This window comes from Rana temporaria, chromosome 1 (genome assembly GCF_905171775.1).
Source record: "Rana temporaria chromosome 1, aRanTem1.1, whole genome shotgun sequence".
Lineage (NCBI taxonomy): Eukaryota > Metazoa > Chordata > Amphibia > Anura > Ranidae > Rana > Rana temporaria.
This window is the reverse complement of record NC_053489.1, coordinates 294,038,402-294,051,667: the sequence shown is the minus strand read 5'-3', so window position 1 is coordinate 294,051,667 and position 13,266 is coordinate 294,038,402. Positions and strand designations below refer to the sequence as shown.

Genomic DNA, 13,266 nt, shown 5'->3' with positions numbered 1-13,266 from the left:
GGACCTCTGGACCCCCCCTCAAAAAAATGGCCCTTTAATAAAAAAATAAAATAAAAATATATTAATACATTTTATCTTAAAAAAAAAGGGGGGGGGTTTCCATTTTTTTTTTTTTTTTTTTAGGAGGTTGCCATCCGGGCCCCTTACAGGTGTACTGCCTGTACCCCCGTGATGGCGGCCCTGACCACCACCATGCTTCACTGATGAGGTGGTATGCTTTGGATCATGAGCAGTTCCTTTTCTTCTCCATACTCTTCTCTTCCCATCACTCTGGTACAAGTTGATCTTGGTCTCATCTGTCCATAGGATGTTGTTCCAGAACTGTGAAAGCTTTTTTAGAAGTTGTTTGGCAAACTCTAATCCGGCCTTCCTGTTTTTGAGGCTCACCAATGGTTAACATCTTGTGGTGAACCCTCTGTATTCACTCTGGTGAAGTCTTCTCTTGATTGTTGACTTTGACACACATACACCTACCTCCTGGAGAGTGTTCTTGATCTGGCCAACTGTTGTGAAGGGTATTTTCTTCACCAGGGAAATAATTCTTTGGTCATCCACCACAGTTATTTTCCGTGGTCTTCCGGGTCTTTTGGTGTTGCTGAGCTCACCGGTGCGTTCTTTCTTTTTAAGGATGTTCCAAACAGTTGATTTGGCCACACCTACTGTTTTTGCTATCTCTCTGATGGGTTTGTTTTGTTTTTTTCAGCCTAATGATGGCTTGCTTTACTGATAGTGACAGCTCTTTGAATCTCATATTGAGAGTTGACAGCAACAGATTCCAAATGCAAATAGCACAATTGAAATGAACTCTGGACCTTTTATCTGCTCCTTGTAAATGGGATAATGAGGGAATAACGCACACACCTGGCCATGGAACAGCTGAGCAGCCAATTGTCCCATTACTTTTGGTCCCTTAAAAAGTGGGAGGCACATATGCAAACTGTTGTAATTCCTACACCGTTCACCTGATTTGGATGTAAATACCCTCAAATTAAAGCTGAAAGTTTGCAGTTAAAGCACATTTTGTTTGTTTCATTTCAAATCTATTGTGGTGGTGTATGGAGCCAAAAAGATTAGAATTGTGCCGATGTCCCAATATTTATGGACCTGACTGTATATAAAATAATATGCAAAGTGGTTGGAGGGAAGCTTTATAATGGCAAAGATGTTTTTTTTACAAATTATGTGAGCAGACTGCAGTTTCTCTTTAAGATCGGATTAACCCTTACACTGTCGCTGATGTAGCTTAGTTTGTAGCGCTGGCATTTAAACAGATTCTGTAATATAAACTGTAAATCCACCCAATCACATCTACAGGTGAAGGGAGGTGCTCTCTGGGTACATGGGACCTCCGTGGTGGGTGTCAGGATAAAAAGTGGTGGAAGATCAGTGAACATCCATTCGTTGATCTCTCTTGTGAAGAATGAACCCGGATGCACTCAGCTCTGATCACTTCCTGGTTCAGAACTATCAGTTTCTGGCCAGATAAGAAGCTGATCAAGCACATCAAGCAAAAGTGCAGAGGTGACATTGAGGGTCTAATAGATCCCTGATGTCTCCTTAATTAGAATATGTCACCTGTACAATTGTATTACATCAGCCCCTTTGTGATAGCAATAAAGTAAAGTAAAAAAGGAAAAAAGTAAAGTTTTGCATAAAAAAACGATTAAAAAAAATATACACACACACACACATAAGAATGCAAAAGCCTGGATCAGGTGTGTACACATTGTATATGAAGGTTGTACCACACATATAAGTTACTGCTGCAGGGTCAGAGAAACATTTCTAGAACCATACTTTACTGTTAACTGTTAGTAAGGTTTAACCATTTCGCTGCCAGGCCCTGTGCTCCATTTTGTACGCTCAGGTGGCCAGGCCATTTTTGCAAATTTTTTCATTTCTTTTTGATTTTTCCCTTACAGCTTTTAGAGTTAACTGCTTGCCGACCGCTTAGGGCACACTTAACCCCTTCAGCTCCCCTACAGGTTAAACTCTTCACTGCCAGTGTCATTTTCACAGTAATCAGTGCATTTTTATAGCAGTGATCGCTGTAAAAATGACAATGGTCCCAAAATAGTGTCAAAACTGTCCGAAGAGTCCGCCATAATGTCCCAGTCATGATAAAGAACGCTGATCACCGCCATTACTAGTAAAAAAAATAATAATAATAAAAATGCCATAAAACTATCCCCTATTTTGTAGACTTTTGCGCAAACCAATCAATAAATGCTTCAGCCCTGTACACACGATCGGTCCATCCGATGACAACAGTTAACCGATGAAGCTGACTGATGGTCTGATGTGCATACACACCATCAGTTAAAAAAACGATTGTGTCAGAACGCGGTGACGTAAAACACGACGACGTGCTGAAAAAAAAACGAATTTCAATGCTTCCAAGCATGCGTCGACTTGATTCTGAGCATGCGCGGGTTTTTAACCGATGCTTTTGCATACTAACCATCGGTTTTGACCTATCGGTTAGGCGTCCATCGGTTCAATTTTAAAGCAAGTTCTAAATTTTTTGACCGAAGGTTAACTGACCGATGGGCCCCCCACACGATCGGTTTGGACCGATGAAAAGGTCCTTCAGTCCGTTTTCATTGGTTTTGACCGACCGTGTGTACGCGGCCTGTTTGTTTGTTTTTATCCAAAAATATGTAGAAGAATACGGCCTAAACTGAGGGGAAAAAAATGTTTTTTATATATTTTTGGGGGATATTTATTATAGCAAAAAGTAAAAAATATATATGTAACGGTCACCACCGTTTACGACCTTCCATCCCAGTCACGACAGCTTATCGACACTCCAACCCACAGGACCCGATCCATATCAATTTCCCAGAAACAAGACGAGACACGCAGCTCTGTACTTGTTCCAAATGTAAAGATACTTTAATGATTTCTCTCAGTCTTTTTATATACAGTACAACAGGTCACAGAATTTACAGGAACAATCAAACTGCCCCCCCCCTAATCACACACTAAGGCTAATTACTAAACATTCCTCAATTACTAACAACAAAAGCCTTCACCCACTCCGTCTCCGCATACCGCTTGACACCTCTGAGCATCAATAGATTGTAGACAGGGTTATCACACGTAAGCAGTCTTTAGTATGCATAATTAGAGTTCTGGGAGCAGACCTGGGATTAACACCTGTCCGTTACAACACCTTTACATAAGGACAATGGACTGTCTCCCAGGCCCTGACGCAATTAGCATGTCACTAGACTGAGTCATAGAATATTGACTGGTTGGGGTCACAATTAACCAACATCTTGTAGTCTCTCAAGATCCTGCAATATGAACTGTCCGTGATGTCAAATCTCATGTAATACATGAATTATGATTCACTTGCCACTCCATGCCCAAAGGGCACAGAGTGGACTCAGACCCAAGAGTTGTCAGTGAAGCTGACACAGGAGTATCCCCCATCCTCACAAAGTCTTTGGGTGTCACGGGTCATTCCGTTACATCTCTCCCCTTTCGGTGGGAGACTGACACAGGAGGAGACCCCGAACGGGTTGACTCCGAAGTCAGTCAGTAGATCCAGTCCTCCAATGCTGGTATCCATACCATACCCCAAATAAATTGCTCCAAACAGAGCATTACTCACCCAGCCAACCTCTCTCTCTAAGAGAATCTGCCTGCCGCTGGGGAGAGGCCTGGACTGGCCCTTCTCCCTGGAGTCCTTTCAGCCGCTGGAGAGAAGACAGGGTGACTGGGCTCAGTCCATCATGTGGTTGGGGATCTGGGCCAACTGGCCACCATTCCTGGGGTATTCCAGTGGAGACTGAAGTCCCATCCACTGGTAGTAGAAAATCCCCTGATGCTTGCAAAGCAAAGCCGACATCCCCCTGTCTCTGTGACGCACCATTTTCTGGGGTTGTGTCAGTGGAGACCACAGTCCCATCCACTGCCCCAGGAACTCCCTCTTCTGCTAGGTGAGAGCAGAGACTTGTGGCACTCTGCTCCGTTGCCAGCCCTTCTGCTGGGTCGCTTTGAGTGGAGACCACAGTCCCATCCACTCCCACAGGAACTCCCTCTCCTGCTAGGTGAGAGCAGAGGCTGGTGGCGCTCTGCTCTGTTGCCAGCTCTTCTGCTGGGTCACTTTGGGGGGAGACCACAGTCCCATCCCCCGATGTCAGCTCAAGCTGCAGCTGTGTGCCGCAGCCAGTATCATCCTGCCCTGCTGCCAGGGATTCAGCTGGGGGTAAATGCTTTACCACCACAGCTTGTTGCTGGGGAGAGGGGCCAATTGCCCCGGCTCCCTGGAACTCCACTTCCATGGTGACTGGCATCTGTACCTCTCCCCTCTCTTCAGTTGGTGCTGCTGTGACTTCTGCTGCTGCAGCACCTCTTTGCTCTAGCCAAGTGGCGTCCACAGCCGCTATAACCCGGTCTATGATCTCCGGTGGAGGATTAGGTCCATACTGTGCCAGTCCACGTCTAACAGCCCGGTCCCAAAACTCTTCATCGGGTGTCCTGTCTGTTACGCTGGGCCTCTCAGCTCTATCCATTTCGACAAGTTGTGCGATAATGTCCCTTCTCTTACGGTTGCTGGCCGATCTGCCCCGGCTCTCCAGTAAGTCCTTGAGGGAAGAGAGCTTCAGCCGTTCATACAGCGTCTCCATCGTCCTGTGTCCTTGTAGCCGTCCTTTAAGGGATGGAATTATCCCACTGCTGTGCCACCACTGTAACGGTCACCACCGTTTACGACCTTCCATCCCAGTCACGACAGCTTATCGACACTCCAACCCACAGGACCCGATCCATATCAATTTCCCAGAATCAAGACGAGACACGCAGCTCTGTACTTGTTCCAAATGTAAAGATACTTTAATGATTTCTCTCAGTCTTTTTATATACAGTACAACAGGTCACAGAATTTACAGGAACAATCAAACTGCCCCCCCCCCTAATCACACACTAAGGCTAATTACTAAACATTCCTCAATTACTAACAACAAAAGCCTTCACCCACTCCGTCTCCGCATACCGCTTGACACCTCTGAGCATCAATAGATTGTAGACAGGGTTATCACACGTAAGCAGTCTTTAGTATGCATAATTAGAGTTCTGGGAGCAGACCTGGGATTAACACCTGTCCGTTACAACACCTTTACATAAGGACAATGGACTGTCTCCCAGGCCCTGACGCAATTAGCATGTCACTAGACTGAGTCATAGAATATTGACTGGTTGGGGTCACAATTAACCAACATCTTGTAGTCTCTCAAGATCCTGCAATATGAACTGTCCGTGATGTCAAATCTCATGTAATACATGAATTATGATTCACTTGCCACTCCATGCCCAAAGGGCACAGAGTGGACTCAGACCCAAGAGTTATCAGTGAAGCTGACACAGGAGTATCCCCCATCCTCACAAAGTCTTTGGGTGTCACGGGTCATTCCGTTACAATAATAGGATTTTTTGTACTCACCGTAAAATCCTTTTCTCTGACGTCCATGGACGGACACAGCTCCTTAAGTCTTGACAAGTGGGTTATGTTCCCTGTTTACAGGAGAGGACTAGGCAGAAACATGTTAAATGGTTAAATACATGTTACATTAACAGAGTTGAACAGCCCCGCCCAGGGGGCGGTCCCTCCAGACATAACCCTCCTCACTGCAGCTTGCAGCCTCAGTTCGTAACAAGCAGTACAAACCTAAAAAGGAGGGGTGGGAGCTGTGTCCGTCCATGGACGTCAGAGAAAAGGATTTTACGGTGAGTACAAAAAATCCTATTTTCTCTTATCGTCCATGGACGGACACAGCTCCTTAAGTCTTGACAAGTGGGACGTCCCCAAGCAGTGTCAAAAAACGAGGGGTGGGAAATATATCAGTAAAACCAATTTTAACTTCACCCCAAAACAAGCAGAGCTCCTCAAATGGAGGAGATGCGACTTCAAACGGCCGCCTGCAAACACTAGCGGGCGAAAAAAAGCATCAGAAGATGCACTCACAGCAACCATGTAAATTCTGGAAAGGCTGTGAACGGACGACCAAGTCGCCGCCTCGCACACCTGAGACCGACGCATGTTGTCGGACCGGAAAAGGGGGGCCCGCCCCTTAAGAACACAGGCCTGTATGACAGCCTACCTGATCCACCGAGAAATGGTGGGCAACGAGATTGTCAGTCCCCTTTTGTGGACCAGACACCGACACTAAAGAGTCAGATCTTCAGAAACTGAGCAGTAGCAGGCTAGTATACCCGCAAAGTGCGTACCCCGCCTAAAGTATGAAAGGCAACCTCCGTAGGATGCGGCGGCCGAGGACAGAAAGATGTGAGAAACAATGTCCTTATTCTGGCGAAAAGCCGAAACCACCTTCGGAAGAAGGGTAGGTCGCGGACGCACCACCACCTAAGGCTATGAAGGATCAAACATGGCGGCTTGCAAGACAAGAGCGCCAACTCAGAAACCCCTCTGTAACAGAGGTAAAAGCCACTTAAAGGGGCCACTTCTGAGGTAGTGTCCACTGAAAGAACACAGCCAAGGCTGAAATCTGCCCCCAAACGGTGCTCTAAGGTAATTTTTTGATCCACCGAGCTGTAAAAACAGCAGGCCGATGGACCCCGAGTACGTCCGTGGACGTCACTCCATCTCTTTGCACCCAGAGATGTAGGTCCGCCAGACACGACGGTAGGTTCACCGGAAGAAGACTACCGTGCCCTCAGCATTGTTGAGGTGACTGGGTCGGACAGACCCCGGTCCCTTAAAGTCTGGCTTCCAATAGCCCTGTTGAGCAAGTCAGTGACTGTACAACAGGAGGAAGTATGGGACCTCGAGACAGGAGGACCTCCTGCCCTGGCTACCGCCAGGGTACCTCCGCTACCAGGCGGCCGAAATCGGCGCACCCAGGATCTGAAGCTATTAAAGTCGTCGGGATTCCTCAGCCTCCACTCTGTGGGGAAGCCACTACAATGGGGGAAAGGCATAAAAGTCGCAGAGACAGACCCCACAGGGCCACCAGCGCAACTTGCACGTCTGTACCAGATCGCTAGATCTGGCCACTAACCTTGATACCCCTGTGGCTGAGACGAGTGGCTAGGAGATCCATGCCCTGCGAGGCTCACCTCCTGCCGGGGAGTTGACTCCATGTACCAAGACCAGTTGTCCTGATTCAACATCAGGCGACTCCAGTAGCCCGCCTGCCGGCATACCTGATGGTAGCCCGAAGCCACCGGCGTGGCGTTGTTAGGTTGAATCAAGATCGGACGACCTTGCAACCCCCTCGACCATGAGGAGAGGCATAGCCTCTCATAGTACCGCCCATAGTACTAGGGCAAGTAACAGTAGACAAGGTCTACGGCACCTGGTATTTCCAGGCGGACTCCCACCCAGGTGCTAACCAGGCCCGAGCTTGGGCAGTTACCGAGATTGGGCGCATATAGGCCTGTGTGGTCGTAGGTCCACTCACGTCCAGCGACTCTGGGCCGACCGGACCCCCCAGATGCCCTCACAACCCTAGAGGTTGGCGTCCATTGTAATCTCCACAGAAGGGAAGAAACCACCTCCCAGACCGAAAAGTCAGGGATCCCAGCCACCAATTCAGAGAGACACTGACTAGGTGGCGTACCTGAATCTGATGATTCAGAGACCAGAGATTCGACAGCATTTCCCTCTGGAAAAAAACACGAGTGAAAAGAAAATAAAAGAAAATTTCTCCTCAAGGCGCTGGGCCCAAAGGGAGCCATACGTCCATCTCCTTTGCTAGGCAGAACGAAACTGAGGCTGCAAGCTGCAGTGAGGAGGGTTATGTCTGGAGGGACCGCCCCCTGGGCGGGGCTGTTCAACTCTGTTAATGTAACATGTATTTAACCATTTAACATGTTTCTGCCTAGTCCTCTCCTGTAAACAGGGAACATAACCCACTTGTCAAGACTTAAGGAGCTGTGTCCGTCCATGGACGATAAGAGAAATATATATTTTTTAATTGTCACTCTATTTTTGTTTATAGCGCAAAAAATAAAAACAGCAGAGGTGATCAAATAACACCAAAAGAAGGCTCTATTTGTGGGGAAAAAAGGACGTCAATTCTGTTTGGGAGCCACATCGCATGATCGCGCAATTGTCAGTTAAAGCAACGCAGTGCCGAATCGCAAAAAGGGGCCTGGTCCTTTAGCAACAAAATGGTCCGGGGGTTAAATGGTTAAAGACCCCCCCCCCCCCCCCAAAACCATATATTTTCTGAAAGCACTAGACCAGTAGAATACAAATAAGGTGCTACTGACTTTTAGGGCACATTGATATTTCCGCAAATGTTTATCAAACAATATATTAGTAAAAAATACACTAAAATCATTATTGGCAAATAAAAACACAGTACATTTTACAAAATTCTTACTAAATATAAAAGTTTAACCTGTATTGAGTTATTAAGTAACAAATATTTGTAATTTTTAAATTACGCCTTTTTGCAAAGAGGTGAAAACTGAATGTACGCAAAAATGTAAATGACCACATTTCTCAAAAAAAATCTGAAAGTTTTCATTGTTCCCTTACAGCTTTCAGAGATTGTTAATGACACTCAAACCATTAATAGCAGATACAAACACAGCTAATTAAAAAAAAATCCTGCTAAATTCCTACTAAATATAAATGCTTACCCTGTATTTAGTTAATAAATAACAAATATTTGTAATATTTCAGCACACGGCCAGTAGAATAAAAAGAAGGTGCTACTGCAGAGCATTGCATTGCACCCCGAACCCACCCAGTTGTGACAATAGCAAATTAATATTCGCTATTGTCTTCCAGCATTTCCTGAGGAAGCCAATAAGGGTGAGTGCGGGGGGAGACCAACACGTGGAGGGGTGAGTGCGGAAGGAGGAGGCGTCACCATGCGGGCGGACCTGGGGGGGGGGTTGCCATCTCCCAAAAAAGTCACTGGGACTTTCTATGATTTTTCTTTTTTACAGTGATATATTTTTTTTGGGGGGGGGGGGTAGATGGCGAGATGATATCAGAGGTCTAAACAGACCCCATATCTCTTTTTTTTTTTTTTTTTTTGGAGACGGAGAAAGTCCCTTTTTTTCTGCAGCACTTTACTTGAATTAATAAGGAATATGTATAGAGATTCCTAATTCATTCATGAAATTAGTCTGATACATAGTAACACTCGTGGTTTACTATGATCTTCTGCCAGTGGGACATCTAGGAGCGATCTGTAGTGATCGCTGCCTGCGCCCACTCTACTATGGGGGGCTTGGTAAACACATGTTTACCAAGCCTCAACTTCACCCCCACCTGCACTGCTCCCCTCATCCCCGCCACGCTCTCCAGCCTGACAGCTTCTGAAGGCAAGGAGGGATGCTTCTTGGATCGGGTGTGGGGGGGTAATCGGTGCTAGGGGCAAAGGGGATAGTAAAGGCGAGTGGGGGGAAGTAGTTTTAGATGGAAGTTAGTGGCGGGAGGTGGAGGGGCTAGGGACAGGGAAGCGGCGGCATGGGTGGGGGGGCGGTCACATTTGGGGTTAATAACTGATCAGCAGGTTCTAATTCGCTGGCCAGAGTTATAGAATTGTTCAGCAGAGCCTGCTGAACAATTTTGCTATAACTTTATGGTCATTGAAGTCACCATGAGCTTATAGCAAAAGAAGAAATGAGGTCTGTACAGCTTACGAACTTGGCAAACTGCGGGCACTTCTGTAGGTCTGTACGGCGTATGGACATGGCAGTGAAGGGGTTAAAGGCTTGACATGTTTTTACGAAAGCGTCTCTCGTGTGTTGTAAAAGTGGTGCAGCGTGCGCCAAAATCATGTACCTGTCTAGAATTTGTACTTGAATTTGGCTTGTGCTGTGCCACTTTTAGAACACACACAAGACACTTTGGCAAAATCTGTCTGCACCAGTTTAATTATGTGCACCAAAAGAGTGTTGGTCTTAATTACTTTCTTAAGATACCAACTGTCAGTATTTTCTTTTGATATTGTCACAGTAAATGTGACAGTTGATTTTCAAGCATTCAATGGGACACAATGTAAAAGTGGTGCATTTAAGAATTTGGTACGTGAGTCGCTGTCGCTGTTTCCCATATTGGGGAACCCAGGATTTATACCAGGCACAGGAGGAATAGTTTTTAACAAACTAAAAGAAAGGGGCAAGGTGCAGGTATCACACTTTTTACAAATAAACACATGGCCATCAATAGAGGATTTGACGAGGAGAGGGGGGAATTATGAGTTAAGCGCCTGGCAAGCACTTCAATTAAGTTACTTCTTAAGATCCTTGGGACAACCATCTAATTTTCGGCGACAATTAACTAAATTTGAACAATACTGTGATGAGGAGGAACCAATACAAAGAGTAAGTTCAAAGATGTACAGAATATTGAATTCCCCTCAAGAAGACTTTGAGTTGCCAGGGTTGAGAAAATGGGAGAGAGATTTGGGAAGAAATTTTTCACAGACACAGCGTAAACACATAATACATTTAGCATTACATTCCTCAATATCCACACGTATACAGGAATCCAATTACAAATTATTGACCCAATGGTACTATACACCAGAAAAGCTGCATAAATTTAGCAAGGAAAATTCAGAGTATTGTTGGAGATGTGGGCTGGAGCAGGGAACCTTACTACACATTTTCTGGTCCTGTGCAAAAGTAAGAGATTACTGGAAAGAAGTCCAGAGAATTGTTCAAAAATTTACGGAGCACCAGATTCCGGATGATCCGGCCTTTTTTCTGCTCCATTGCTCACAAATCCCAATGCGAGAATATAAAAAATCGGTGATATGTCATCTGATAAACACGGCCAAGCAAGGGATAACACTACAGTGGAGAGATAGCATACCACCATCTATTGCGAGATGGCTTAACAGAGTGAGAGAGACCGGAGCTATAGAAGACTTAATACTCTCAGCTAGGAATAAAAAGGAACAATACGTAGAAACATGGACAGGGTGGAATCAGTACATGAAAACGGAAGAAGGGAAGAGGATGTTAGAGGAATAGAGAAAGAAGAACAGAATTTGTTAGGACGGGAGTAGACAGAGAGGAGCTGAAGAGGAGAAACAAGAGAGGACACGTCCGTCTCCGGCAGGGAGGGGGGGAGGGGGGAGAGAAGAGAGGGGGGAGGGGGGGGGTTTGGTTTCTTAGGGGTTTTTTTTTTTTTTTTTTGAGGTTTGTTTTGTTTATTAGATCAAAGGGGAGTTAGGTAGGGAATACGGAAGGTTAAGGGAACAGAGTATGTATGAGGTAATACATTGGTCTGGAGGAAATGGGAAAACAGGCTTCGGATAGGAAGTTGTTGAATATAGGAATAGGGGAGGGGAACCGGGAAGGTGTAAATCCGAGTTCTCTGTCCTTTCTTTTTTTTTTTTTTTCTTCTTTTTTTTTTTTTATTATCCATCCGGCCTGCTCACCTGATGGTTTCCTTCAGACTGTATGTTTGGTAGCAATATGTTAATACATATAAGATATATGTTATGTGAATTCTCTGTAACCTTGACTATTTAAAATAAAGAAAATTTAAATATGAAAAAAAAAAGAATTTGGTACGTGAGTCGCTGTCGGAGACAAAAGTGCTTCATGAATTTGGTGCAATACCTTAACAAGAGGGATTAATGCCAGAATAAGTGGCCCACAGCAGCTTTATCGAATTCCCCAACAATGTTTAAGGAATTTTTAATATTCGGTATGTCTAAAATCTTCATTTTCAATTTATAGAAAGTCACTGGGAAAGAGTTAAAGTTATCTCTTGCCATAGAAGTTCTAACCATAGATTGAAAGATGTATCCTCAAGAGCAATGGGCAAGGAAACATCTGCAATCTTATTGTAATACTGGGACCACTTCCTGTGTGACTTGTCCAATGGACAGAGGAACACTAGTGGTTAAAGTGAAAGTAAAGTTGTTTTTTAATCAAATGGCTGACAGGCAGGGTGTTTATGACTGTTTATGACAGAAGTGACCCTATTGGTCTCTTCTGCCATAAAGGCATCCTTCTGCCTGTCAGCTGTTATGTTCACTGAGCCACGCATGTACAGCTCAGAGAACATTTATGGACCCGAATGGCCCTGATCCGTGTTGCGGCGATGTGACTCCCGAAGGCATGCATGGGAGTGGCATCATCGCGACCTGGCCTATCAAGTGGCCGAAGGCATGGGACCCAGAAGAAAGAGCGGGCGAAGATGGAAGCGCTGGGGGCCCGCCGGATCGGTCCCAGCGCTGCGGGACAAATTATGACAGGTAAGTCTGCCATGATATACTAATATGCTGTGCATGCTAGTACATTATGGCATAACCCACCTGGGGGGGCCTTAAAAAAAAAATATAGCTAACTTTACATTCGCTTTAACAGTTTTGGTCTAGAAGGAGCATGGACAGCCCTAGATGAGGTTTTGGCCGTTTATAGCTTTCCCAAACAGCCCAATCCTCATCTGAGCCCCACAGCAGGGATGCTTATGCACCCCAAGGTTAATCCTGTGATTATAGTGAAGAAAGACTCCCAATTAACAGTCACAATCAGAAAGTGCTAATGCTTAGTTTACTAATAGATAAAACGTTTACTAAGGTGATTGCCTATTGTTTTCGCAACAAGACTTGAGTTTCATCTTAAACTTTCATTTTTAATACAAGGATTATAATGACAAGACTCTTACAGACAAGTGTAGTTTATATTCCCTGTGTTACTGTGTACATTGATGAATGAATATACATCTGTTCTCTTTCATTCCAGGTAGTGCCGAGAATATTATTGAAAATGAAAATAATTTACTTGAGTTGCCACAAGGATTGCCAACTTTTGAGCTGATTGAAAAAGCCAGAAGAGCACAAAGAAAATTCTTTGTAGATAAGTAAGAGGACTTAAATCCATCCAAGAAAATATAAAACTCAAAGCTTCTTCCTGCCAACTGTTTACACAGTGTTTGGTACTAATGTATATTATTCCTTAATGCTGTGGATGACAGTCATACTGAAATACAATACAAGCAAATAACAACTACAACTTGAATTTTGACAATAAATATCAGGGGGTATTTTTTATTGCAACAAAATGAAAGCTGTTATTTAAAGGTAATATTGTGAATCATTATTTAATATAAAATGCTTTCTTTAGTAACGTTCCCTTTTGTTGTGTCTTTTGTTATCATGGATTGGCATATTTGGTGCTCACTTAAAAATTAATAGCTTTGCCTGGTGCTAATCTTGTGGCGCAATGGATAGCGCATTGGACTTCTAGTACATGTAGTAATTCATGCAAGTCCCACCAGAGTCGGTTTTATATAGTCCTTGTTCATAGTGATGTTGC

The 13,266-nt window shown here is 44.7% G+C and overlaps 1 protein-coding gene across 1 annotated transcript in view; it reads left to right on the top strand.

The window, feature by feature from the left end:
• PLGRKT (plasminogen receptor with a C-terminal lysine) overlaps positions 1-13,073 on the top strand; it is a 99,363-nt gene extending 86,290 nt beyond the window's left edge. Inside the window, exon 5 of the mRNA XM_040357492.1 lies at positions 12,694-13,073. Within this exon, the coding sequence (XP_040213426.1) occupies positions 12,694-12,815 (122 nt within the window). The 3' untranslated portion in view covers positions 12,816-13,073. The remainder of the gene's footprint in view (positions 1-12,693) is intronic.
• The last annotated feature ends 193 nt before the right edge of the window (positions 13,074-13,266 follow it).